Consider the following 24,298-nt stretch of genomic DNA (forward strand, 5'->3'; position numbering starts at 1 on the left):
AAATAAAATAGTTCCTCTGCCTCCCACCTTCAAAGATGATTTTTAATTAGTAATGAAATTCACTACAATCAAAAAGCACAACAAAAACAAAGGGTGCAGCAAGGTCCGCAAGAGAAGAAGCTGTCATCCATGCATGGAAGAGATTCCCTGAAAAGATGCAAGGAAAGAGAACCAGAGAAGCAGAGGGAGGTCTCAGTTTTACTTACGAACTGGTTGTGTCTTGAAGTCGGATGGCAGGCTAATCTCACCCACACCCTTGCCATTGACCGCAGACAATCTCACAGAGTAGGTTGTTTCAGGTTTCAGGCCAGTGATAGTGATCATGCCCTCCACATTTGCTGTTGCAGAAATAAGGGAGGAAAAGCAAAGAAAGGCTCAGGCTTTAAGTCAACAATAAATGCCATGTTTCTATCGTATACTTTTGCCACACTCACCCCATGTAACAGAGCCCTCTTCTGGGCCCAGCCTCACATAAAGAGTGCAGACAAAAAGAAAGGTCAGAGCTACCAACTCTGTGTCAACCAGCTGATTTGAGAGGTGTATTGCCACAGCCTATCTAGAGGGATTGTAGCAGAGTTCAAGGTAGACACCAGAGGGCATCAGCCTGTGCCAAGGAGCTCCCTGAATAATGCTCTTCAAGACCACTGTCGTGTGGGGCTCTGACTGTAAAAGACATACCACCTAGAACTGCTCATCCGTTGGGCTGCATGATCCAACTGAAAGCAAAGCCCTTAGCAGGAGAGAAACCCACCTCTCTCCTTTAACAATCTATAAGGAGGTCAGACACAATGTAAGAGATGGAAAGAACCTGCTGTGGGGTCATTGCGATACGAAGAAAGAAATAAGCTCTATTTTTCCTGCACAGACACAAAGGGAGAAATGAGAAAAATAAACCTGACTCTATCTATGATCACATCACTCCAGTGGGGACCTAAAAGAAGAATTTCAGTTCCAGCCAGGATTGGCAGTGGAAGATTCAGCTCTGAAACAGAACTCTCCTCTTCATAGTCCTCCCAAATCAAAATTCCTTTGGTTTACTGAACTTGAGGATACATTTTAAGCAGTGCATATTCCTATAGATTGCGATAACAAGACAGGGTGTAATAGGACTTAGGCTTGCTTCTGGAATAGGAGGGTTTATGTTCCAAGGGGAACTGAAGGGTAACTAAAGGGGCTGACAGACAAGGCTTGAAAAGCCTTCTGTAAGAGGCACACAGTGACTCCCCAGTCAGCAAGTGAAACCTCATTTGATACCAGGCACAGGTATCTTCACCTTATTCAGGTGTGAACAAGGAAGGCATACAGAGATGAACATAGTGCTACATGACACACTCTGTAGGTGGAGAAGGCTGGTGCCCTGTCACACACATAGAGCTATCAGCACAGCGGGGTCCTCATTTCCTACTGAAAATTCAAGGTGTCACTGCAAAGCAAATGTTTAAGAACTTGTCTGGGGCCTTAATATAGGAGCTGAAATTGCAAAGCTATGAAACCCTCCACTCTGGCTTTCCCCTAAAGGAAAGTAAGTCTTTTGAGTTGTAGGTGGGGGAGGTAACATCTTGTTTTATCATCCTACCTTCTTTTGCATCATACAACCTTGAATGCCATTCTCCCTCGCCCAGTGCCCTCCACTCTGCTTTGTACTTGAGGATGGGCACCCCACCGGTAGCTTCAGGCTCATCAAACTCCACCTGGGCAGTACTGGAATAGGGCTCCACTCTGTCAATGGAAGGAGAGGACGGAGTATCTGGGGGAGGAAGGGAAAACAACCAGTGATACAGAAGACAGTGGGAAACAAGCTCCAGTGGCAAAGAAAACAGAAAACTGGGAATATCAACACACCCTTGTCATGGCTTCACAAAGGAGAAGAGAAGGGTAGGCCTGAGGCTCCCCTCAGGAGGGGAAGGCTGTTAAGCGGTCTTTTAAGAATGCTAATTAGACAGTGCAGAGACCTTCATCTTGTCTCTCCTCTAAGAGATTAGAGACTTACAGTACCTTCTTCAAAAGAGGACAACCAGAGCAGAGTAACAAGAGCATCCTGGATGCTATTCTGTCCCTACAGTCTCTTCCATAGGGCACTCCAATACATAGCTTGACCATTCCTAAATCTGTCTCTATGGCAGCCCTGAGAGGACACCAGAGGCCCTTCCAGTCTGTCATGCAGTCAGACACCAGGCCTCTTTTGGTTGGTACATAGTGCTCTGAGGTTTCTATCTTGCGCTACCTGAACTATTAGGGATAGTTTGCTGATTTTGAGAAGCACACATGCAATCGTATGCACATATGCAATGGCTGTCAGAAATCAAAGATCAGAGCTCTGTCAAAGTGTATTGGAAGCGCAGAAAAGAATGAGACCCTTCAGAAACAAGGAAACAGAGATACTGAGGGTCTTCTTGTCTACAACCCACCCCAACGCAAAAAATCTATGAACAGTCTCTCTGAAAGTAGAAGCTGGCTCTCCTGCTCCCCCACCAACAAAAACTAGAAAAGAACGGTCACTCTGTCACCTCAGTTCAAGGGCTGCATACACATTTTTTATCTCCCTGCCTGGGATGCTCACCTGCCTGCACAAGAATGAACTCTGAGGACTCCTGGCCAATGCGGTTCACAGCAGTGCAGTTATAATTCCCAAAGTCATTTTCAGAGTCTGGTGTCACCTGTGGAAGGAACGAAGGGTCATGCTCGGATCAGAAAATCCTTTTCACTCTGTGAATGCACTCTGCATTTTGCTGGGGAGAGAAGCCACAATAAAGTACACGTGCTAACACTCTGAGGGCTGCCCACAGAGGGGAGAACTGCAGTGGGCAGAAAGTCAAAGGCAAGGAGGGGGTGGTGTCTTCTAATACCTGATTTTCTGAGCATTTATGTGCCAGAAACACCACACAACTTCTTGTCTACCAACAGGGTACCCTGACAAAAGACTTAACTCCTTCAACATCAGCAACAAATTATTTGATAGCACTGAGCCCGCCTGGCTGCATTTGCCTTCTCCCCTCCTTGCTTTTCCTCACCTCCAGATAGCTTGCTGATGGAGTGTTGTAGATCTTGATATTGCTGTAGTTTGAGCTGGGAAGCAGCTGTCCATCCCGGAACCAGGAGATGACAGCACTGGGGTAAGCAAATACTTCACAGGTGATGTTCACTTGATTCCCTTCCCAAGTATAGACAGCCACAGGGCCCTGAAGCTTGGGGGCATCTGAAAGACAGACACATTTGTGAAGGCAATTTGAGCCAGAAAATCTCCTAAAGTAGCCCGGTCAGCCTCACTTTAAGGATGCCTTGGCTGGAGTCCAGTTTAAAGTGGGGAAGGGAATCTAATATAGGAAATGGGAACAGTCTTCTCATCTAGGGGGGTGGGTGGTGTCTTTTGCTGAAAGATGTAAGGAGGAAACCTACTCAGTCCCAGAGGCTGCTCCTAAAGCAGTGTGGGAGGCGAAGCAGACAGCACTCTATGCATCTAGGGAAGTGCATACCAGGAAGTTCTCCTAGGAAAGAACTCTGATGCACCCAACAAATGGGACTGCGGCAGATTCATGGCCCATAATCTTCCCAAGGTGCAAACAGTCTCACAGCTGGAGACAGCTAGAGCAAACATTTGCATGTACGCACACAGCAACATGTCTCCATCAAAATTATTTCAGACTGAGTTGCTTCCCATGCCCTCTACCTAAACAACACACATTTCCCTACCTAGCCATAAGTGCCTCAGTCTCATCACAGGAAAAGGAAATCAAAACAGTCCCCCCTCTAAACACATTAACACCCTCCCCGCGCCATCCTCCACTTCTTACACTGCACTTCAAGGTACATGGCTTGGGAGTCCTGCCCGATGGTGTTGCTGGCTGTGCATACATATTCTCCAGCATCTGTGTACTGAATTTCTTTGAGAGTGAGAGATGACACCCGGGCATGGCTACGTACTACGATGCGTCCATCCAGGGTCTGGCGGAAAAGAAAAAGAGAGTTAGAGGCTGAGCTCTGAGCCTGTGGTGTAGACTAAAGGGATGGAAACAAATGCAAGTCTACCTCACACCAGCACTCCAGTGCTCAATACTTCAGAAGTGATCACCTGAGGCCAGGTGAAATCATTGGCACAAAGAGGCATTTCCAAAAGCAACAAGAAGATTCCTTGTTGCACAGGGCCAACTGCAGTGATTCAAAGCACTCAGGAGAAGGGAAAAAATGACATGAAGGCCCAAAGTAACAGATGCTACTACATGTCTGAGGACAGCTGGATAACATCAAGCTTCTTCCCAGAATGAGAACTGTAGAGATCCAGCTCTGGTTAAAAATTTTTGCCACCATGCTCTTGTAGAAAACCTCCCCAATGGCTACCTTGTTTCCGCTCAGAGAATTCGGGCCTTCCTCTTCTCTCACTGATACTTGTTTTATTTCAATGTCCTTGAAATGGCATTAATAAGAACAGAGCCAGACCTCAGAGCTGAATCAGGCAAAACGAAAGCTCAGAACTTTCATCTGAACATGGCACTGAAGGGAGCAAGGTACAGTGAACAGGGCAAGAAAACTATGTGACCCTTCTAGAGACAACCCTGCTTCAAGGTCTTGTGGTGCTTGAAGAAAATTCTAGAACAATATGCATTGGCTATATGCCAGTTTAGAAATTGCTCCCACATGCAAGAAAGTGTGGGGATGACAATGATAGAGAGACAAGGAATGTAAAATCCAGGCTACCATCTGCTCAAAGGGATTGCAGTCACCCAGCAATCCCATCCCATATCACTTTTTTTTTTTCTCTCTCCAATTTGTGATCAAAGCCTAAGTGCTTTCTTAATACATGAAGCGCGTAAGTCCATGGATTCCTCCCTCCACCCTGGTTGCTTGTGCAAGCTCTTGGTGCTTGTGCTTCAGCGTGGAAGCTTTAAAGCACTAACTCTCTCATCTAGTTTACAAAGTGACACAAGCACAAGTGAACAAATTAGGTACCTTCATGGCTGTGCCTGCTGCTGCAGCCTGCCACAGTTAATGCAATTAATGCTCCAAGAGCATTAATTTTCTTGGAAGATACAGGACAAGTACTGAGATTACGAGTAAAAACCCTGAGGATATTAAACAGTCAAATGCACTGAGCTGTAGCACAAAGTACATCTCTGGTATCTCAAGTGGTCAGATCCTCTGGGCCTGAAGCCTCTTTCTGTTCTGAGCTAGTGGTCTCAATCTCTGACACTGATGAAGTTTCTACAAGTAAATTTGATTACCTCTGTAGTTCTGAATATTAGTTCATTTGAGCTAGTCAAATTTCACATGCACAAAAATAGTGTCCTTTGATGACACAAAAACATTTGTATGTATTTTCCTTCTCTCTTCTACCCTGCACGCAGGTCTACTGCAATCCCTGACCAATGCCACAAGCTATATACTCCACTCCCTCTCCTGTGCTTGGTCCCTTATGTTGCTGGGAACAGTTCTTTATTTCACATACATGTGGTGTTGTATGCATTATTTCCTAGAACAAGGGAAGGATCCCTTAACACAACATTCGTCCATTGTGGCATCTTACACAACCAAATTCTGCTTTTATTTTTCTTCACTGGCTGACTATATTGTTATTCTTTTGTCTGACTTGGGATTTGGCTACAAAACGCAGCTCACTTCTGAAACTACTGCAGTAGAACCATAAATGTCAAGACTCTAGATCTGCAGAGGCTCCCAGCTTCTTTTAGCTCATGAATTGGGTGAATATTCTAAATACTCGTCTCTATGACCCCATCAGCAGGCAAGAGTATAAACATGGCAAAATACCAGCACATGATCGTTACAGCAAAGGTAATTTTACAGCCAGCGTCACCTGCCTTTTCCCCACTTTGTCAAGATCTAATACAAACAGAAGGGTGCTAGGCAGTCATGGTAAAATGATAACTTTACAAGTAATGCAACCAATTCTGAAGATGAAGCCCTGTTTCTTAATGCAAAAAGCACAAGTAAAGAAAAAGAAAGATCAGGAAAAATACTCCAAAGATGAGAAGAATGTCTACCCAACAGAGCATTCTAGTAGTTTTCTTTATTCATATTTCAGACCATCAGATTCTAACAATTCCTGGCTCTTAGACACATAGGATAGCTAGAAACTTGTGAGCCAGATGTAGACACTTTTAATCCCTTTACCTAGCCTCTTTGATTTCGAGGATTTTGGATAACAAAATGCTTTATAGTAATGAGAAGACAACCTAAAGGGACACAGGCAATAACTCATGCCATAGAAACTGCCATTCTACAGAAAAGGGTATGATGGTTCTCAATACCGCCAATTACTACAGCTTATCCTGAGATACATGCAGGTGGTTTTCTCCGAATTCTGACAATGCCATGTGGCACATAGTCACTATATACAAAGCTGGCCTAGATTTCAATACTTCAGTGCCAAAGGGGAAGAGGAGAGACAAGTAGGAAAGGCATTTATCCCACTTCCCTCCACCTTTTGGATTTTTCAGTCCTTTCACAAACAAGTATCCGTGACTTAATTTCACACAGTCATATCTTCTCTTCACCCACTTTCCACATGGTGGACATCATTACAAAACAGCACCCAGAAATCCTGACCACAGCTACAAATTCCAGTGAAGGAAGACAAGTGGTCTCTCCCAGCTCTGTGCTTGCACTGTACTAACCAGAACTCATTTGCAGCTCTTAATATTTCTAAGGTTGCACTAATTCCCAGTTACCAGAAAGGCATCACCAGTTTGTGGTGTAACTGAGGTGTAATCTTGCTTGTAACTGAGTTTTTTAGCATCTGTTAGTGATAACGTGGCGTTTTTTTGTTAGCATATGCTGCTAATATGACTTTCAACAATTCTCCAGTATATGCAGGACCAGAATGGTGAATCAGACATTATGGACTGTGCACAGTAAGTAGAGCTGACTGTGGTTTAGAGGAAGAAGCAGCCCACAGCAATTGTGCCTCCAAAGCAAGGAAAGCAAGATTTAACACCCCTATATGCTGCTATGACTGAAGCTCATAGAGACTTCCTTACTTTAAACTAGCTAATGCATTAGTAAGAGTGAAACACTTCATGCCAAGTATTCACTCAGCTTCCCAAGAACTCAACTCCCTGCCGCTGGAATGCACTGCTAAAAGACCCCATGCTAGCTATTTTAAAGATATGTCTACACAAGCTGTAACAATAAGCTTCAACAACATTCTCACAGAGCCCCGCTTGCATATTTTAAGACACAGAAGCAGTAAGAAACTTAGAGACAGCAAGCTTAATAATATTAGTGCTCATATTAATAAAAAGCTTGAGACAGATAACACAGTGAAAACACTGGGTGGCAGGGGCAGAGATGGAGACAACTAATAGGAATTAACATGAGGCCTGAAGAGATGCAACTACTCAAATTCCAAATTCTTCAACGCAAACTGGTCTGAATATCCGATGCCTTCACTTGCCACAATTCATCTATTCCAACAGATTACATTGAAGTAAGAATGGGCAGTATCTTCTCAGCCCCATATGAAACAAAGGCAGATGGTGCTTGAGTTAGAGGTTCACTTTGTTTAGGCCACACCAGTCTCTATAGTTTAAGATGGCTTCAAAATAAAAAAGAATTCAGGATACCCAGAGCCTCCACAAAGCTGATCCTAAAAATACAAATATGAGACCCCCAGTTCTGATAGCTAATGTTATTCTCTACCTGACCCCTATTATTTGCTTGGAAACATACTTTCTGGTCCATGTTGAAGCAAGAATGCTACAAATCAGGTGCATGTAAAGGTAGGTTATTATTATTGTTTTTAAAATACAGCACTGAATGTGAAATAAAACAGCAACAAACCACATTTGCACCAGACCGAGTTACTGCATTATCCCACAACCCCTCACTGACCCTTGCAAATCAAAGACAAGTAATAGTTTAGCAATTTGGAGCATTTTCTGGAGAAATATAACTTGTGAAAGATTTATCTGCATTGATTTTGAAATGGAACATGATGCAGTTGTCTTTTAAGAGAAGGTCAAACTTAAGGAGTACCATGAGCAAACAGATGAGTTGGCTGGAGCAGAAGAGGCTGTCTTTGGAAAAAAATACCTTCCCAGAATACATGCTGTTGCTAATTCTTAAAACTCTAGAAGACAGATATGATTCGTAGAAGAAAATGGTGAAAGCAGTATTTGTCAGATTTTACATTTGCTTTTATTTTTGTCCTTTTTTTTTTTTTTTAAAGTGACAACCAGAATTACTCACTCCCAACACAGCTAGTTTGCTCATCCAAAAATGCATTACTACATGCCAAGCAACTTCTAACTCTATAAGCTGTTTCTTTTATGTATTGATATTTAATTTGTTCATGTTATTAATGCTGGTTTAGTTGGCATGGTTACTGGACTACAGATTTGTTAATCTGTAATGCTTAAAAAAACCAAAACCAAAAAACTAAGAAGTTTGCTAAAGGTCTGGTAATCTTATACCTCTTGTTTCTCGGGCCGGGTCCACGAAGCCTGGAGAGAACAGATATAGAACACAACAACAACAGAAAAAAAGCAATAAAAGTTTATCAAAGGTTGCTTTTACATATCATAGTGTATGCACCACATTGCGCTTTGTGCACATGCAGGCTCCAAGTTGTATATCTCATGTGTGTGGGGTGATCACAATTTCCATTTCCCAATATAACCTCAATTTAGATTTGCATTCAAAATTTAATATCCTATCAATTGGTCTTAAAATGATTAAGCGAATGCTAATGATATCTAAAGACTGCTTCTGTTTTTACATATCGAGTGTATTTCCCTTGTCACATCTCACCATTTCTAGAAACCTGTTCCCAGCATACTGGGGAAGTAATTCTGGTTACCTAGGTCACTAAATTGCAAAGATAATTACGGAACTGGTTTTCTAACACTGGTTTGTTAGCCACCCGCACACACTGATTAACATTAACACTCATATTGTTAATGTGATCATGCATTTGTACACGTTTTTACATGCATACTGTGCCAGGAGTAGGAGACCTTGAGCTGCAGAGCACTGAAACAGTATGACCCCCCCTGGACACGAGACAGCAGGGCAGAACCTTGTACCTCCAGTTGATAATGTCCAACTCATTATGCTTAGGGATGTGTGCACCCAATCCTTACTAGGCTTGGGACAACCAAACCAACAGGCATCAGTGAAACAGGCACAAACCTTACCAATAAACATACATTTCCCATTCAGAGAAAGCCACCAACAGTGTGGACCATATTCACTGTGGTTCAGAAAGACCAAAGTTGCTGGGTTCTGTTTTTCCCCTAGAATTTATCTTTCAAATATATTTTTCTTCTGATCTCTATTTCAATTACAACTTGATCCATTTCAGTTCAGGAATCAAAAATTACCTGCTAATATCACAGCCATGATGGCATTATTGAATGTGAGGCACAAGCATTGCTGATGTGTGGATATAACAGCATACACAAGAGTGACATTACAGAAATGGAGATGAAAGCTTAGGAAATGAGAATAAAAACCATAGTATTGTTTCCACAGTGCTTCCAGTGAGACTTGGTACAGACAGCCTCATTTTAGAATGTCTTTGATAAAAGCAAGTTATTTGCTTGTCACTAGAGGCCTGAGGTGAAGCCATCTGAAGAGAAGCTCACCAACACCTGCATGGGCTAGGACACTCCCATCATCTGATCATTTCCATGAGAGAGAGAGAGAGAGAGAGAGATATCTTTCTCCTGTTGTGCACAAGTTCCTTGCAAGCTGAACAGGCAACCATAATAATTCAGCATAATCCCTTTTTGATGTACCAGTCATTCTCTGTACCTGAACAAGCCAGGCTAGCTGGGGAACTGCCTTGCTTATACCCATGCAAGTCCCCTTTCAAGCCTATTCACTGCATCTCTATGATGAAAGACAGACATTTTTTTATCCTTTGGTGTTCAGTACCTGTCAACCTAAAGGAAGATGAAGGAGGAAAAAAGCCTGTTCCCACACTCCTAGAGTTAGCTGTTTCTTTGTAATGGCACTTGTGGGTGTGGGGAAAAAAGGCAGAACCACATTCTCCATCCTAGAGAGTTTCATACTAACTCTCCCTCACCAAGACAAAGAGATACACAAGCTCTACTCAGCACCATGCAGGGGATAGAAGGCAAACCAAGAGCTTCATGCATGCTAGCATCTTCCCTTCCCTTTGGAAGCAAGTTGTTAAATGGGAGCATCTTCAGTTACGAGGGAGTTCCTGGGAACCACCCATGTAGTTTACTCCCTGGATCATTAAATCCAAAGATACTCCCATGTACATCGCATGAGATACAAAGTACAACACAAATTTAAGACAGGGAATTGTATTCAAGGCATATTGTCCACTTAAAAGAAAAAAAAAAAATCATGAAATTAAAATTAAGTTAAATTTTGAAATGTTATATCTGCTGCATCACATCTAGAAGCACTTTGCTGAAGGTATTGCAACAATGCTCATTTGCAAAAGCAGAGTATTTGGCTCTTCTCTATTTCACTCAGTTTTTTATATTTTTATTTTTTAATTACTTCACTACTAAATTTGACCTAGTGTGAGCTGTGCAAGGGAATGAGTTCCTCTCATCTACTGGTTATTGTGCCCTAGCATGCTGCTGCAACACTGGCAACCCAATGCTTATGTCCTAGCAAAGGGGCACTCCTTACCTTGCTGGAATTCAATCAAGTTGTTTTCATCTAAAGATTTCTAAATTTTTAACAACTTATCTATTTGCTTTAGCTACCAACAACATAGAGTTGATAGAGGCTACTGGTCAGTAACAGTAACCCAGAAAGTAAGTGGAAGGATGCACTGGACTGTTCTCAGGGTAGCACAACACACCGATATAATTCACCTGTCAGAGGGGTGAGCAAAAAGACTTCTGTTATTCAGACAAGCAGTCACCTCCTAAAGGGGCCTCTCAAACTCTGATCCATTCAGAAGTCAGACTTTTGCATTTTCTTACTTTAGGAACAGGGAACCCTGTGGGACAGCCTTGGTGGAAAAGGCCCAATAACACTATGCAGGTTAAACTATAATTAGGATAAAGGAGGAAGAATACCAGAGCTGATCTCTTCCTCTGTTCTTTGTTTCCTTCATTCTGGTGAGAAAATGTTCATTTTATTTTTGACTTGCCATAGAGAAAATGATAATGTGATGCAGGTCTTGATAGCTAGCATGGGAGGCCAGACAGCAGTACTGAGTGAGATCCTACACCACCAAATGTACCTATGGCCAGCTCTGGCAAGATGTTAAAAGGCCTGCATAAAAGCCTCACCTGTTACCCTTTCCATTCCCTCACACACTGAGCTATACTGCTGGGCAAGAAACTTAGGACTGTCTCCACAACTGTTTCATGGAAGTGTGTGTAAGAGTAGTTAGCGATTGTCTCATCCAAAAATCTGACAGGAAACACACTCATGTCTGCACTAAAATTGTAAAACTTGTATACACCAATATACAACAGATCAAAACTATATTTACTGAATCACAGTTAGTATTCTGCTAGAGCAATAGAAGAAACATGTCTCTTAAAAAGGCATGAAATATACTAAAGGTGATGAGGAATATGGCATACTGGCTTGATCAGCTTTACATCTGGTATCATTCAAAGAGAAAGAATTCCTCCTCCCTACAACGGCACAGCAATAAATACTCGAGGAAAGATAAAGCCAAACCACTTCAAATCATCATGTTGATGATTTTCCAGGCCTGTTAGTTCTGCAGTAGCGATAGATAGGAATCTCAGACTGACAGGGCAAAAGTTTCTCTTAAGTAGCATGTTCCTACATTCACAATCAAAGTAAATCACATATAAGCAAGGGGGGGTTTTGTGGTGTGGGTTTTTTTTTTTTTTGGGGGGGGGGGTGGGGGGTGTTTTGGTTTGGTTTTGTTGTTTTTTTTTTTTTTAATTTTACTTGCACTCTCTGCAGGGCAGAGGAATGCCAGCTGCCACGAAGCTTCCACCATGCCAGTATCTAGAAGTTTGGTCTGCTCGTCTGTGTTGGTATACAGTTGCCAATCATCTGATTTTGCTAGAGCACAGCCACAACCACTTACCTTTGCAGACCATCCTCAAAGCAAAAGATTGTTTGTCCGAGGGGTGCCACATTATGTATGGAATAGCCATAGAGAGGAGACTCTTTTTCTATGCATGCTAGGATATCAACAGGTCTCTCAGGGAAGCATGGGAATGTTGAAATGGTTGGGACACTGTCAACCTAGGTGTCTGGGCTATAGCACCTCCTGCCCCTTATCCACACCGCAGACTGTCTCTGTTCTTGGACAAAGACTGAGGGGGGGAAAAACCTCTAAGCCAGAGATGGTTGGTTTTTTTGTTTGTTTGGGGGTTTGAGTAGGTTTTTCTGAAGTACCAAGTGTTCGTGGGAGTTAAGGCACCTCTAGACCTTTAAAATAAAAATCTGGACTGAAGTATGATTACAAAAGTAAACAACATGTAGCAAGACAGATGCATCCAAGTATCTAAAGCATATTCAGAAGTAGGGCTGATAATTTTAAAAATAGTATTGTTTGTCCCACATCAAAGACCATCTATTCCCTGTGCTATCCCAGAGACAGTAAGTGGATAGTAAACTGAATATATACATTTGGTTGTACATGTAATAGAATGTTTATCAGAGCTATTTTGACTTGAGGATTTTCTGGACATCTGTACCATTCACCTAAACTTACAGCACAAGATAGAGAGTGGGGAAAAAGTAAAAAACAAAATAAAACAAAACACACACACAAAAAATCCTGCCTAGAAAGTGCATGGTGTATGATAAAAAGAAATCTTTGCCCTGAAAGTTTGAACCAGTACATGTGAGACATGGTAGTACCTCAAACCTTTGATTCCCCCCCATCTATATAAGAAACTATCAGAGTATTAACATTTGCCTTAATATTGACCATCAACTTAACAGCATCAAACAGGATATATGAGAGTCTCAAAAATGGTTAGCAGTTTTGCCACTGAGATCTTGTTAGTTTAACTGGGCTGCACAGATGGGACTCTCTGCAAACAGGCTCTCCTACCAACTTCTACCTGATTTAGTGTTATTTCAGTTTTTATATTCTTCTCCCTGTCAAAGCTCTTTTCTGTGGCTGTGATCCAAACTCTAGTGCTGGAAGCACTAGAGCACTTAGCTCCTCCCACCGCTCTCCTAGACAGAGACAAGACCATGAATAACCTTACCCTATCAAAACAGGTCCCCCAGTCATGCTGTAGTGAGAGCCCAAGCCAATAGCTTTTGAAGGCAATGGAAATCTCTCTCTAAACATTGCAGGGATTTACACTAGTCCACGAATCCAGAAGATGTTAAGAAAGAATTAAGGCTGGAAAACTTTGGCACCCTGATTAATAAGTTACACATTAACAACATGGTAAAGAGCTGACATCATGGAGGCAATTAAAAAAAGCTCATTTAGGAAGCTCTAGTGCTGAATGGCAGCTGTGTGGATGACTGACAAGGGATACCTGTGTTGTTTTGAGACTTTCATAGTTTATCAACTGCTACCTTCATATTGAGTCAGAACCCCTGGTACGCCCAAGTTAGCTGAGCCTTGAAGCATTCTGTTATTAGAAGATTATTAATAAACAACAACAACTCACTCCAACTTTTGTCTAGGCTTTCTGTGGCTCTAAACTATGCCTCCTGATCACCTTATGCAACTATTATCAAGTATCTACAGTAATACAGCACATCCTGATCTTGTCTAGTTCAGGGGAATTGTGGCCAATAAAAAAAAAAAACAGCACTCTTTTTTAAAAGAAAAACTGCTAATTATTTTTGCCTTTTAAGAACAAAATGGTATTGACATTATCAACAAAACAGGTGAACACAAAGGCAGCCAGGTTTTTGTGCTTCAGGTACATGCAGTATTAGAATACAATACAGAAGGGCAAGAAGGAATTAACAGGTTCATTTTGGCCCACTACATCTTTGAGAGATAATACCCCACACCTCTCCACCCGCCACCCTCCCAGATCATATCATCATCATGATGACAGCATGCACAACACTGGAATCAGGGTGCTCATTCCCACTTCTCAGCTCGGAAACAAAAGGGAAAAACCCTTTCACAAGCTTCCTGCAACTGTAGGTCACTTTGGAAACTCCTCTGAAAAGGGTCCAGGGCCTAATGCTTTTCAAGTTAATTCAACTCAGAGGGATACCAGCAAGAATTAAATTGAGACCGCTCGTTGTACAAAAGGACACCTATGGCATTACTTCAGCTGTGGAGTTGACCCTTTAGCAGATAGTCTGTGCAGGACCGCACATGTTCTCACTACAGAGAGGGGAATCACCATGATTTCCATGTGCATCTGCATGCGACTATCATGCATTCTGGATCAGCAGATGCAGGCAGATACAAGCTGCACTGATCCCAGCAAATAAGACCATGGTTTTGGGAAGGGTTATACCTTCTCTTCATCGCTGATGTTCCGGGTGGAAGTCCTCCAAGTGATGGAAGGGATTGGGTCCCCAGATGCCTCACAGGTCAGTGTAATCTGATCCTCCAGCTCCATGGCTGTTTTATTCTCCACATAGGTGATTTTGGGTTTTGCTGAAAAGAAAAAGCAACCTTCATTCAGCTGGTGCTCAGAATGAAGCTTGCCTGTCAACAGCAATGTTTGAAACAAGCAACACTGGGGGAAAAAAGACTTTTGAATTGGCACAAGTTTACTGCCATATGGGGAAGGGAGCAGAGTGACATTCGAGAAGAGGGTACCTCCTTGCAGAACTAGAAGACCTTTTCTACACATGATCAGTCCCCGAGATTATCAGCTAAGTCTTCCACCTCGCTGTCTACCTTCTCTGCCCCAAATTAGTCTTTTGATAAGCAGCTTTGTCAAGTGGCTGCAGAGGGATGGGAAAGGGAGAATTATATTCCTTAACACTCCGAGATTCATGCAACGTAGTAAAGCTGCTGATTCATTCCTGCAAGCTTGAGGTCATTCACACAGTGGTGGGGTGGAGTTCACCTCCCTGTTCAGGTTATAACAAGTCCCAGTAAAGTGCTAAAGCCCTTCTTAAGCAGCTTTGGTTGCATTAAGATTCAGCCCTCTGGGCCTGGAGATATTCCAAGCATCATGTGAATCTCACACCATCCCCTGCACAGGACTGAATTTCTTTTATCAGAGAGGAAGCAGAATGGAGTTGGCATCTGTTTCAGACAATTACACAGAATCTGTTTTATCTAGTGTGATGGCAGAGGTGCATAGCATTATTTGGGAAAGAAGCAGCTCTGGATAAGCCACATCAGGCATTAACTGGGATAGGATAAGTAGGTTACTTCCAGCTTGCACAAGTGAGCTTTCAAGAGCCAACTGGATTGGAAAAGGGGGACGGTTTACCAAAGACTTTGAGATGAATGGTGGCATCCTGCTCGCCAGCCTTGTTCTCAGCGATGCAGATGTATTCTGCTTCGTCACTCTTATCCACCTTCTTGATGATGAGCTCAGAACCATCATAGTTAAAACTGTATTTCTCTTCATCATCGGCCTGTTCTATTGGCTCTCCATCCCTGCAGGGCACAAAGCACATTGGCTGTGTTGGGGAGGAGAAACAATCAAAGGCTATTTGTTTTAGGCTTCTTGTTAATGCTAGAACTACGTTACTACACTGAAAATCCTCAGGTTGAGAGGGACCACCACCTTTTCCTTTCCCTATGGGCTACAAAGCTTACGTTTTGATCTATTCTTAATCCCTCCTGCCTTAGGGCTCTTGGCACCTCCTGACATACATCATAGCCTATACGCAAGAGCTATAAACACCACTGAAGGAGGCTTCTGTCCTTGCATAACAAGGCAGTATTCCAAGTTGTCATCAGCTTTTTCAGCATTACAACTTGTCCTCATAACCTTCACCAAAGGCTGAACAATTTCGAGAACAGTATACCTGAAGTCTGTATCACTGCCTGATAGTAAAATTTAGACCTGATGAAATGAAGAGAAAGACTTTAGATGTGGACCTCCTGGCATGACAAATGCAAGTTACAGCATTCACTTTTGCCTAAGTTTCCCCATCAGTGCAACAGGTGATAATAAACTGACCCATGGGACAGATCTGGTCAGCATGAAGCTTCATCTCTATTTGCAGCTTGACAAAGGATGCACTAGGTCAGTGAAAAATTGCTATTTTTACTGTTATTCTTGTTTTTCTAGGAAGCTGTACTGGTTTTGGCTGGGATAGAGTTAATTTTCTTTGTAGTAGCTCATATGGTGCTATGTTTTGGGTTTGTGACCAAAACAGTGTTGATAACACAATGATGTTTTAGATATTGCTGAACAGCATACACACAATGTCAAAGGGTTTTCTGTTTCTCACGCTGCCCTGCCAGAGAGTAGGCCAGGGGTGAACAAGAAGTTGGGAGGGGATACAGCTGCAACAGCTGATCTGGCTAAACACCTGTCTGCCAACAGGAAGTAGTGAATGAATTCCTTACTTTGCTTTGCTTGCATGCACAGCTTTTGCTTTATCTATTAAACTGTCTTTATCTCAACCAACGAGTTTTTGGATTTTACCCTTCTGAGTCTCTTCCCTATCGCACTCAGGGCATGTAGCGAGTGGCTGTGTGCTGCTGAGCTGCCTACCGGGGTTAACCCACAACTGCAATTGCAGAAGCTAACTACAATTCCATTACGAGGCCATTCTTTCTCTTGTGAGAAAAATGAATTAATCTTATTCCAGTTAAAATGTTGCTTTCCCTCCAGCCTGGTTTTCCAGGCCTTGGTGAAAACATCCATGCTCACATACAATCAGGACACATTGCACACAGCATCTTACTTTGTCCACGTCATGGTTGGCTCAGGAAAGCCATCAGCATCACATGCTAAGGTGACAGACTGGCTGAGGTTGGCAGTGGCATTCATAGTGCTCTGCCTGGCACGCACAGAAGGAGGTACTAGAAGAGAAGGAATCCACATTCAAGTTAGAAAGGACAGAAGATGTGAGCAAGAGTGAGCCCTGGAAGGCTCGCTGTAAATCTCTGCAATACACACATGACACTAGTAATTCAAACTCTTATGCCATCACCTGCCCGTTTCAATCAATGGGTTTGATGCATGAGCTCTCCAAAGCAATCAGCTTTGGAAGAAGGGCAGGGAAGAAAGGGCAGGGAGTGGGGAGACGCACTGAAAATCAGTATTGTGGACAAAACCACTTGCGACTCCCAACAAGATCAATACCTCACTCTAAGTCACGAGACACTTAAGGTTTCTCTTGACATGATAATTTCCTGTAAACATCTGGCAAACACTCAGCTAATTTCACGGACCTTTTTATTTGACACAACAGAGAAAGATTAGTAAGCTGATGGTAAATCATGAGTGTGAATCTAAAGTAACATTTCCATCAGCAGCCTGGAGTGCAGGTGCTACATACCCTGCCTCTGTACTAGCCTTACTCTAAGCTGCTCACCATTTACGATGACCTGAATATCTTTGAAGTCGATCTCCCCACGAGCCAAGATCCGGCCCTCACAGCGGTATGTTCCTTCATCTGTTTTCTTGATTCCCCGGATCTGCAGGTAGTTGTTGGACAGGACTATAAATCGAACTAGAAAAGACAAAAGGAAGGTTCATCCAAGAATCCTCAGGAAAGCTTACTGCAGGTAACAGGTTCTTCTCCTCTCCTTGCCCCTTCTGGGTTGAGACAAGGCTTAGTGTAATAAAATTACCCTTCCCATCATTTAATGGAGATGCTGCTGTAACTGGATCTGACATTGCCAAGAAAGAAACCAGATGTGGATAGCAGGCAAACTGCTCTGGTGCTTTATACCATAAGTACACACAGAGAGATAAACAGATAAATATACACACACAAACACATTTACATTTAATTAGTATCAGACAACAAGCAATTTGAAACTGTCCCCTCTGCCAGTAAAATGCCCCTCTGGGCATGACAGTCTGCAGCATTTTGAAAGAAAGGGAAAGGTTCTTGCAAGAAGCTTTTAGCCCCTTTTCCTTAGGAAGACTGGAGAGTTTCACAACATGCAGCGTTTCTGTCTGATGGCATTTCTTTTATCTGAAAATTTTTTTCTAGCATTCCTTGGCCTATTCCAGTGTCAAAGCCTGATGGCCATTTCTGTGGGAACATTATTGTCCTGCCATTGCCAAACCACAGCACCTTGAATAACTAAATTCACATCCTAAGACCTAGTGTTAAATACAAATTGCTTCTCTCCTCCCTTGTGACCACCACCATTTTGTTCTCCTGAACCCCTTCTATGAGCCTGATTTGAGCCCTGATGGGAGATGGACATTTGACCCCTGAATAGACAAGCACCAAGACACCTCTTGTGCCTTACCATCTTTTTTTAGGATAACATCCCTGCCTTTGTGCTTCCAGATGATGGTAGGAGGCAGTGAGCTGACCACATCACACACAACCACAGCATCATCCCCTTCCTTGAATTCCTGAGGAGTGGGAGCATTCTTGAACATCAGCTTTTCTGAAAACAATGGAAGGAGAAAGTCACTGCAGCTTTCTCAGCACACGTCCAGCTGTGCTCCTGACTCAAGCCTGAGGAAAGCAAAGAAACCCCAGAGGACATGTTCTCTAGAAATCCTCATGTTCCCAAGGGGAGAATAAAGGTGTGCCTGACTCAGTACACTGCACTGCAACACAGGAACCCCATTTTCCAGCCCTGCCTCCCAGGCATATCAGTGGGCCAAATCAATGCTCTACCTAGCTCACCGATTTGTCCACACTGCAAAGAGAAAATGTGAACTTGGAACTGCTCACCTTCCTGGCAGGAAGGGAAGGAGCTGCTATCACGGCTCTACGGGACAACATGCTGATGGCTTATTAGAATCCTTCTGAATGTGTGATCCTCTTTACTGAAGACTAATCTTATCTCATAGCATTTCTGTCATCCACAAAAGCTGCTCTCTCTGCTTACTCCTCCCAGACATTTATGATGCGCTAGAATGTTCTCCTTCTACCTCTTGTTCTCCCGTCTTTCAGAAGAATTTAAACAGTAGACATGCTGGTAATGCCCTGACAGGCCAAGGTCCTAGTTCCCACTTTCCCCTCAAAACCAAGAAAGGAGAAGGCTGCATCTTCTTAACATCCCCTTTCTTTTCACCCTCCTTCTTCCCCTTTAAAAATAGCCTTTTCTAGGATGGTAAAATGTTTGCCTCCCTAATCTTGCCTCATACATGTGCAAGGTAGACCAGAAAATAGCCTCGGAGCCGCTCTCTTACGGAAAATTTTCACATTGACGGTGGCCTCGGAGTCTCCCTCCTCCACGCTACTGACAACACATTTATAGATGCCAGCATCATCTATGTTGGCGTTGTAGATGGTGAGGGTGGAGGAGAAGTCATCATTTCGCACCACTGAGATGCGCTGTTGGTTCGGTGTCAGCTTCTCACCATTAGGGGAAAACCAGAAAATGTCTTTGTGTTTGGCCTCCCCTGCCACTAGGGACAATAAAAGAAAACAGAGCAAATTGAAATGAGTTCCCAACAAATCTGCACAGAGGAAAATACAACCAGTAGCACTATGTGAAAGGCTGACCCAGGGGAAGGGCTTCTGGTACATGAGAAGCAAGCAAAGAAAATTCTCTCTCACAGCACTATGAATGGTCAGCTGCTGTCCTGCAAAAATGATATTAGGTTGGTTGTATAATCTAAAGGGGTACACTAATTTTAGCCCAGAATGGCCTTCCATTCATCTGGGGATCCCATGTCCCAGTGCCTCCACTACGCAGATCAGCCCGAGAAATAAAAATCTCTTCCTGCTTCTGCTCCATCGTGTTTTCAATAAATACCCGTACTTGCAGGCTAGGCTACTTTGCATACCAAAATGGTGACATTGCTGTAGCAGCAGTTCTGGCATTGATCAGCTTAAACCTCCTGCTGTATCCAGTGTAAATCAGAATTGTTATTAAGTGGTTCCAGGCTGTCTCTTTCTTGCAGCTCATATCTCTGCACTCCTCAGAGTGTGTTTGTTGTTTGGGACAAACTCCTGTTACTGAAGCGGCTTTAATTGATCCCACAGTTTTCTGAATGCAAATATCATCACAACAGCACTTGCTCACAGTATACTTTCATTTTTAAAGCATAGCCATTAAAAAATTACTCTGCAGTTAAGCACTCCTGGATCAGATGACCTCATTACTTGTCCCAGTCAGTATGCTCCTGAGGAATTGTGGTCCTCTGATGGCATTTTGCTCCCAGAACTCACTATAGCATCTATTTGCTCTGTGTCATGCTTCAGGATGCTATCATGTCAGTGCTCCAACATACTAATTCCTCCCATTAGAAACCAGGTCAGCTGCTTTCAGGAGAACCTCTGAAGAGGACACATGGATGCTAATTTGGAAAATGCCATAAAATTGTAGGACCCGCTTTGGGGCACATGGATTGTGTCAGCACTGCACCACATTGTGCAGGAGAACAGCCTGGGGCAGTTGGTGGCCTGAATGAACAGTAAATTGTGTCACAAGAAATGCAGGTTTTCAGCAGCATTAAAATCCTTATTTGCAGATGTAACAACTCTTAAGTCACCTAGCATTCCCATTACTGCTGTTAGCAGTTGATTAGAGAAATAATTTGGAAAAACAAGAGGCTTAATTCTAAAGTCAAAAGATCAAAGAGCTGTGGAATGATGCAAGGTGCTATTGTTGTGGCTATTGCTCCAGCTTGGAGACAACACTTCGGTACCTGTTTGTTCATTTTAAAATCTGTTTGCTGGAGCTGCTTTCTGTTGCCAGCTCTCAAGGGAGAATGCATTTACTGTTTCCAGTAAACAGCATATGTTGCCTTTGCTACTCAGTCTTATAAACCATAAGGGCATATGAGAAAGAAAGAGCAAGAGATCTTGCAGCTAGAGCTGGCACTGGAGCTTTTATCCCAGAGTTAATACATTGATTAACCTTCCCAGCATGAAGACAACTGATGCCATAAGCCATCACTCACCTTGACATAAGAAGAACTTAGATTCTCCAACGCTGATCTCCCCCTGGCTTGGAACAATGTCCACTTGTAGAGAGGCTGGAAAAGAAATGAGCACGCAGAAGATGGTTAGACAATAGGAGGGGTCTTCAGCAAAAAAGCTTTGCCAGCCTTCCAATCCCCATGGCTCCTTTACTCATCTAATGGAAGAGCATAGGGTGGAGCATTCTTAGCTTCGTAAGTGTTGCTCTTTATCAGTGTTTATCTGAATGTACTGTGCCATGGACCCCTGAGGACCCAAAAGAAGTTGCTAACATTCAGAGTTGCTTGCAGCCCTTTATAAAACCACATGGAATGATACAGAAAGGGCTGATTTAAGTTCAAATCTCTACCACACTGCCATACCAGGGAGCACGCTTGGTGTGCACACCAGAACATCAAGCAGCCTGTAAGGACTCCTCTGAAATCAAACTGGAACTGGTTCAAAGGCCTATCCTGGCAGCAAATACAAGTTATCTTTGCTTTGGAGACTTCTTGTTGCTCTATATGATACCATATTCATACAAGCCCCAGTTACCAACCATCACAAATGCAGAGTGGGAGTCACTGGCATACTCCGGGTCCTTAATCTTCCTTGATCTCCTACTCTGACCTTCCAGTCAGAAACCTAGTCCAAACAGCCAGCAAATCGGAGATGTTTATGGCAGACAGAACATACCTGGATTAGGAAGGAAATTTCCTCCGGTATATACTGACAATGACTATTGACAGTTTGTGATTTCTGCCTTCACAGTACTGGCTGAGACTTGCTTCCAAGTTCATCCAGGTACATTTCACCTAATTCCCTCCTACTGCAGAGATGAAAATATTAGCAATACTTTGATCTCTTCCACTGTCTTCTCATGGAATATCATCAGTGCTTTGGCTTTTATGTTAGCATTTTTTAGTTGTTATTTTCTTGATTCTTTGTTAATTTAATTTAGTTTTATTTTTAAATAAGTGACTGAAGGTGTTTTGCCAGTAGAAATGGAACAGATGTTCCATGGACCTGAGTGAAGCATCTATTACATGCCTGTCTGGAATTGACAGAGCCTGGAGTCAGTGAAAGATATTGTACCTTCTGTGCTCCCTTCAACTGAATCCAGCACAGCTTCAAAGGAATCATTTAAAAATAATCCAAGTTAGATAATAATTCCAGAGAGAATATTTGAGGATACTGTTGCTGAAAGAAATTAAAATGATTCTCAGACATTTTCAATCTCCCTTTGGACATCTTTATTTAACTCACGTGTCTTGTCTGAGGGTACTCTCTCACCTTCCTTGTACTTTTCAATGAAGTACATGTTGCCCTTCTAGCTCCTGCATTCAGCCTGTTTTATTTCTGGGTAATCTAATTTCTCTCAGCTATACTATACTTTAATGTAATTCAATCCCAAACAGAACTGCAAATACAAAGTGCCAAATATAATAAAAGGCTAAAGGTTTATTAGATTCAGTGCAGCGAGGACTAAATAGCCTACTTCTATAGGTTCATTTTTGTTGTTTTTCTACATATCTTTCCAACATTTGAATTTTACATTTGGAATAATATTCTGGGTTGCTCTTCCTGGGAAGGTCTCTGCTGTATGGAATGAGTGCAAAGGTACTACAAAGATATCTTAAATGTCTCAAATCCAGACCTCCGAGTTCCTCCAGACCAGATTTCTGCTTTGCAGTACTATCTAAAACATTTATCCTTCTGCATTACAGTGGAACTGGATTTGAGCACAGACAATATTACAAACTCAACTAATGTCTTTGGGCAGCAGCTGCAGCACTATGCAGTGATGCAAATGCTCCAGAAGTAGTTTCCAATATGAACACTCTGGAAGCTGGGGGCATCAGCAAAAGACAGGCACTTTTTAATAATGGGACTTTTTTACAGTGTTTTCAAATTATCAGTTAAACTGTCTTTTATGATCTTGTCTTCAACATGTGAGTGATAGCTCCTGTTTAGAAATTAAATTTACAGAACCAAGAATCCTTAGTCTCACCCAAATGAGAACAATTTATTAAGGAACATTTAGAGCTCCTGGGTGAACAGTCACATGTTTGTTAAAGTTCAGAGGCTCCAATAATTGCTGTCGTAAAAGCTTTCTCACCTTCACTCAGAAGGTAAAAAAGAAAGGCCAACATTGACAACAGCCATTAGCTTGCAGAAAACAATCATCTTAATTGAGCTATTCCTCTACCCCATGTAGCCAGAGCACTTCTCAGCAACTTTACTGCAAATGCTTTGTTTGTCACCCTCTGTGTTTTCATGCTGTAGTGCATGAAAATCCTTCTCCCAGGGCAGCTAATTTTAGCTCCAGACCACAAAGGCATTAGTTTTAGCTGCCAAACACACCTAGGTTTTTAAGAAACATGCACTGCTTCAGAAATGAAAACCTGTTTGTATGTGCCAATGGCAACATTCCTTACAGTACTTGGGAAACAGACATATGGACTGTGGGGGTTAGACATTAAGTATACAGCTATACACAGAATGAAGGAGCACTGCCTGCCATCATTAAAAAAAGGGACATAAGTAGTAGGGTTTTCTGATAAAGTGTTCGAGCACATTTAGCCAACAACCATTCTGACACAGCATTTTTCTTCATAAGTAAACTGGAAGCAATTAATCTGAGCCAGTGGACCTCCGCAAAGGATAATAATAGTGCAAGGTCCATGCCACTTTTCCAGTTTTACTCTCACCAGATTTTAGCAGGCTAGACTGATAAATGCCAGTATTCCATCTCAAAAGACTGGGATACAGCAGTAAACAGAAACAACCCAGTCAAGATTCAATTGAAACCAGAGCTTGCAAGTACTGCAAGTGTTCTAGTTTGGCTAACATTTGCATGTAGTCCCAGTTACTTGGGAGGCTGAGCCTGCCGGATCGCTTGAGCCCAGGAGTTCTGGGCTGCAGTGCGCTATGCCGAGCGGGCGTCCGCGCTAAGGCCAGCATGGTGAGTCCCGGGGAGCCAGGGGACACCAGGTTGACTAAGGAGAAGGTGAATCGAGCCAGTTTGCAGAGGTGAAAGCCATCCAGCTGGCCTTGGACATTGCTGAACGAGAAAAACGGCCAGTACTTTATACTGACTCATGGATGGTGGCAAATGCCCTGTGGGGGTGGTTGCAGCAATGGAAGCAGAACAACTGGCAGCACAGAGGTAAACCCATCTGGGCCGCCGCGTTGTGGCAAGATATTGCTGCCCGGGTAGAGAATCTGGCTGTAAAAGTACGTCACGTAGATGCTCACGTACCCAAGACTCAGGCCACTGAAGAACACCAAAACAAACAACAGGTGGACCAGGCTGCTAAGATTGAAGTGGCTCAGGTGGATCTGGACTGGCAACATAAGGGTGATTTATTTAGAGCTCAGTGGGCCCATGATGCCTTGGGCCATCAAG

General features: G+C 42.9%; 1 protein-coding gene across 1 annotated transcript in view; it reads right to left on the bottom strand.

Annotated features, from left to right (window-relative positions):
- Positions 1-22,210, bottom strand: part of NCAM1 (neural cell adhesion molecule 1) — a 62,344-nt gene extending 40,134 nt beyond the window's left edge. Inside the window, exons 1-13 of the mRNA XM_009575237.1 lie at positions 22,156-22,210; positions 20,892-20,966; positions 19,173-19,391; positions 18,275-18,418; positions 17,383-17,520; positions 16,750-16,867; positions 15,318-15,487; positions 14,385-14,527; positions 3,792-3,942; positions 3,012-3,196; positions 2,561-2,657; positions 1,577-1,747; positions 207-338 (exon numbers count right to left, since the gene is read on the bottom strand). Of these exons, the coding sequence (XP_009573532.1) occupies positions 207-338; positions 1,577-1,747; positions 2,561-2,657; positions 3,012-3,196; positions 3,792-3,942; positions 14,385-14,527; positions 15,318-15,487; positions 16,750-16,867; positions 17,383-17,520; positions 18,275-18,418; positions 19,173-19,391; positions 20,892-20,966; positions 22,156-22,210 (1,798 nt within the window). The remainder of the gene's footprint in view (positions 1-206; positions 339-1,576; positions 1,748-2,560; positions 2,658-3,011; positions 3,197-3,791; positions 3,943-14,384; positions 14,528-15,317; positions 15,488-16,749; positions 16,868-17,382; positions 17,521-18,274; positions 18,419-19,172; positions 19,392-20,891; positions 20,967-22,155) is intronic.
- Positions 22,211-24,298: the final 2,088 nt, after the last annotated feature.

This window comes from Fulmarus glacialis, unplaced genomic scaffold, assembly GCF_000690835.1.
Source record: "Fulmarus glacialis isolate BGI_N327 unplaced genomic scaffold, ASM69083v1 scaffold15853, whole genome shotgun sequence".
Taxonomy (NCBI): Eukaryota; Metazoa; Chordata; class Aves; order Procellariiformes; family Procellariidae; genus Fulmarus; species Fulmarus glacialis.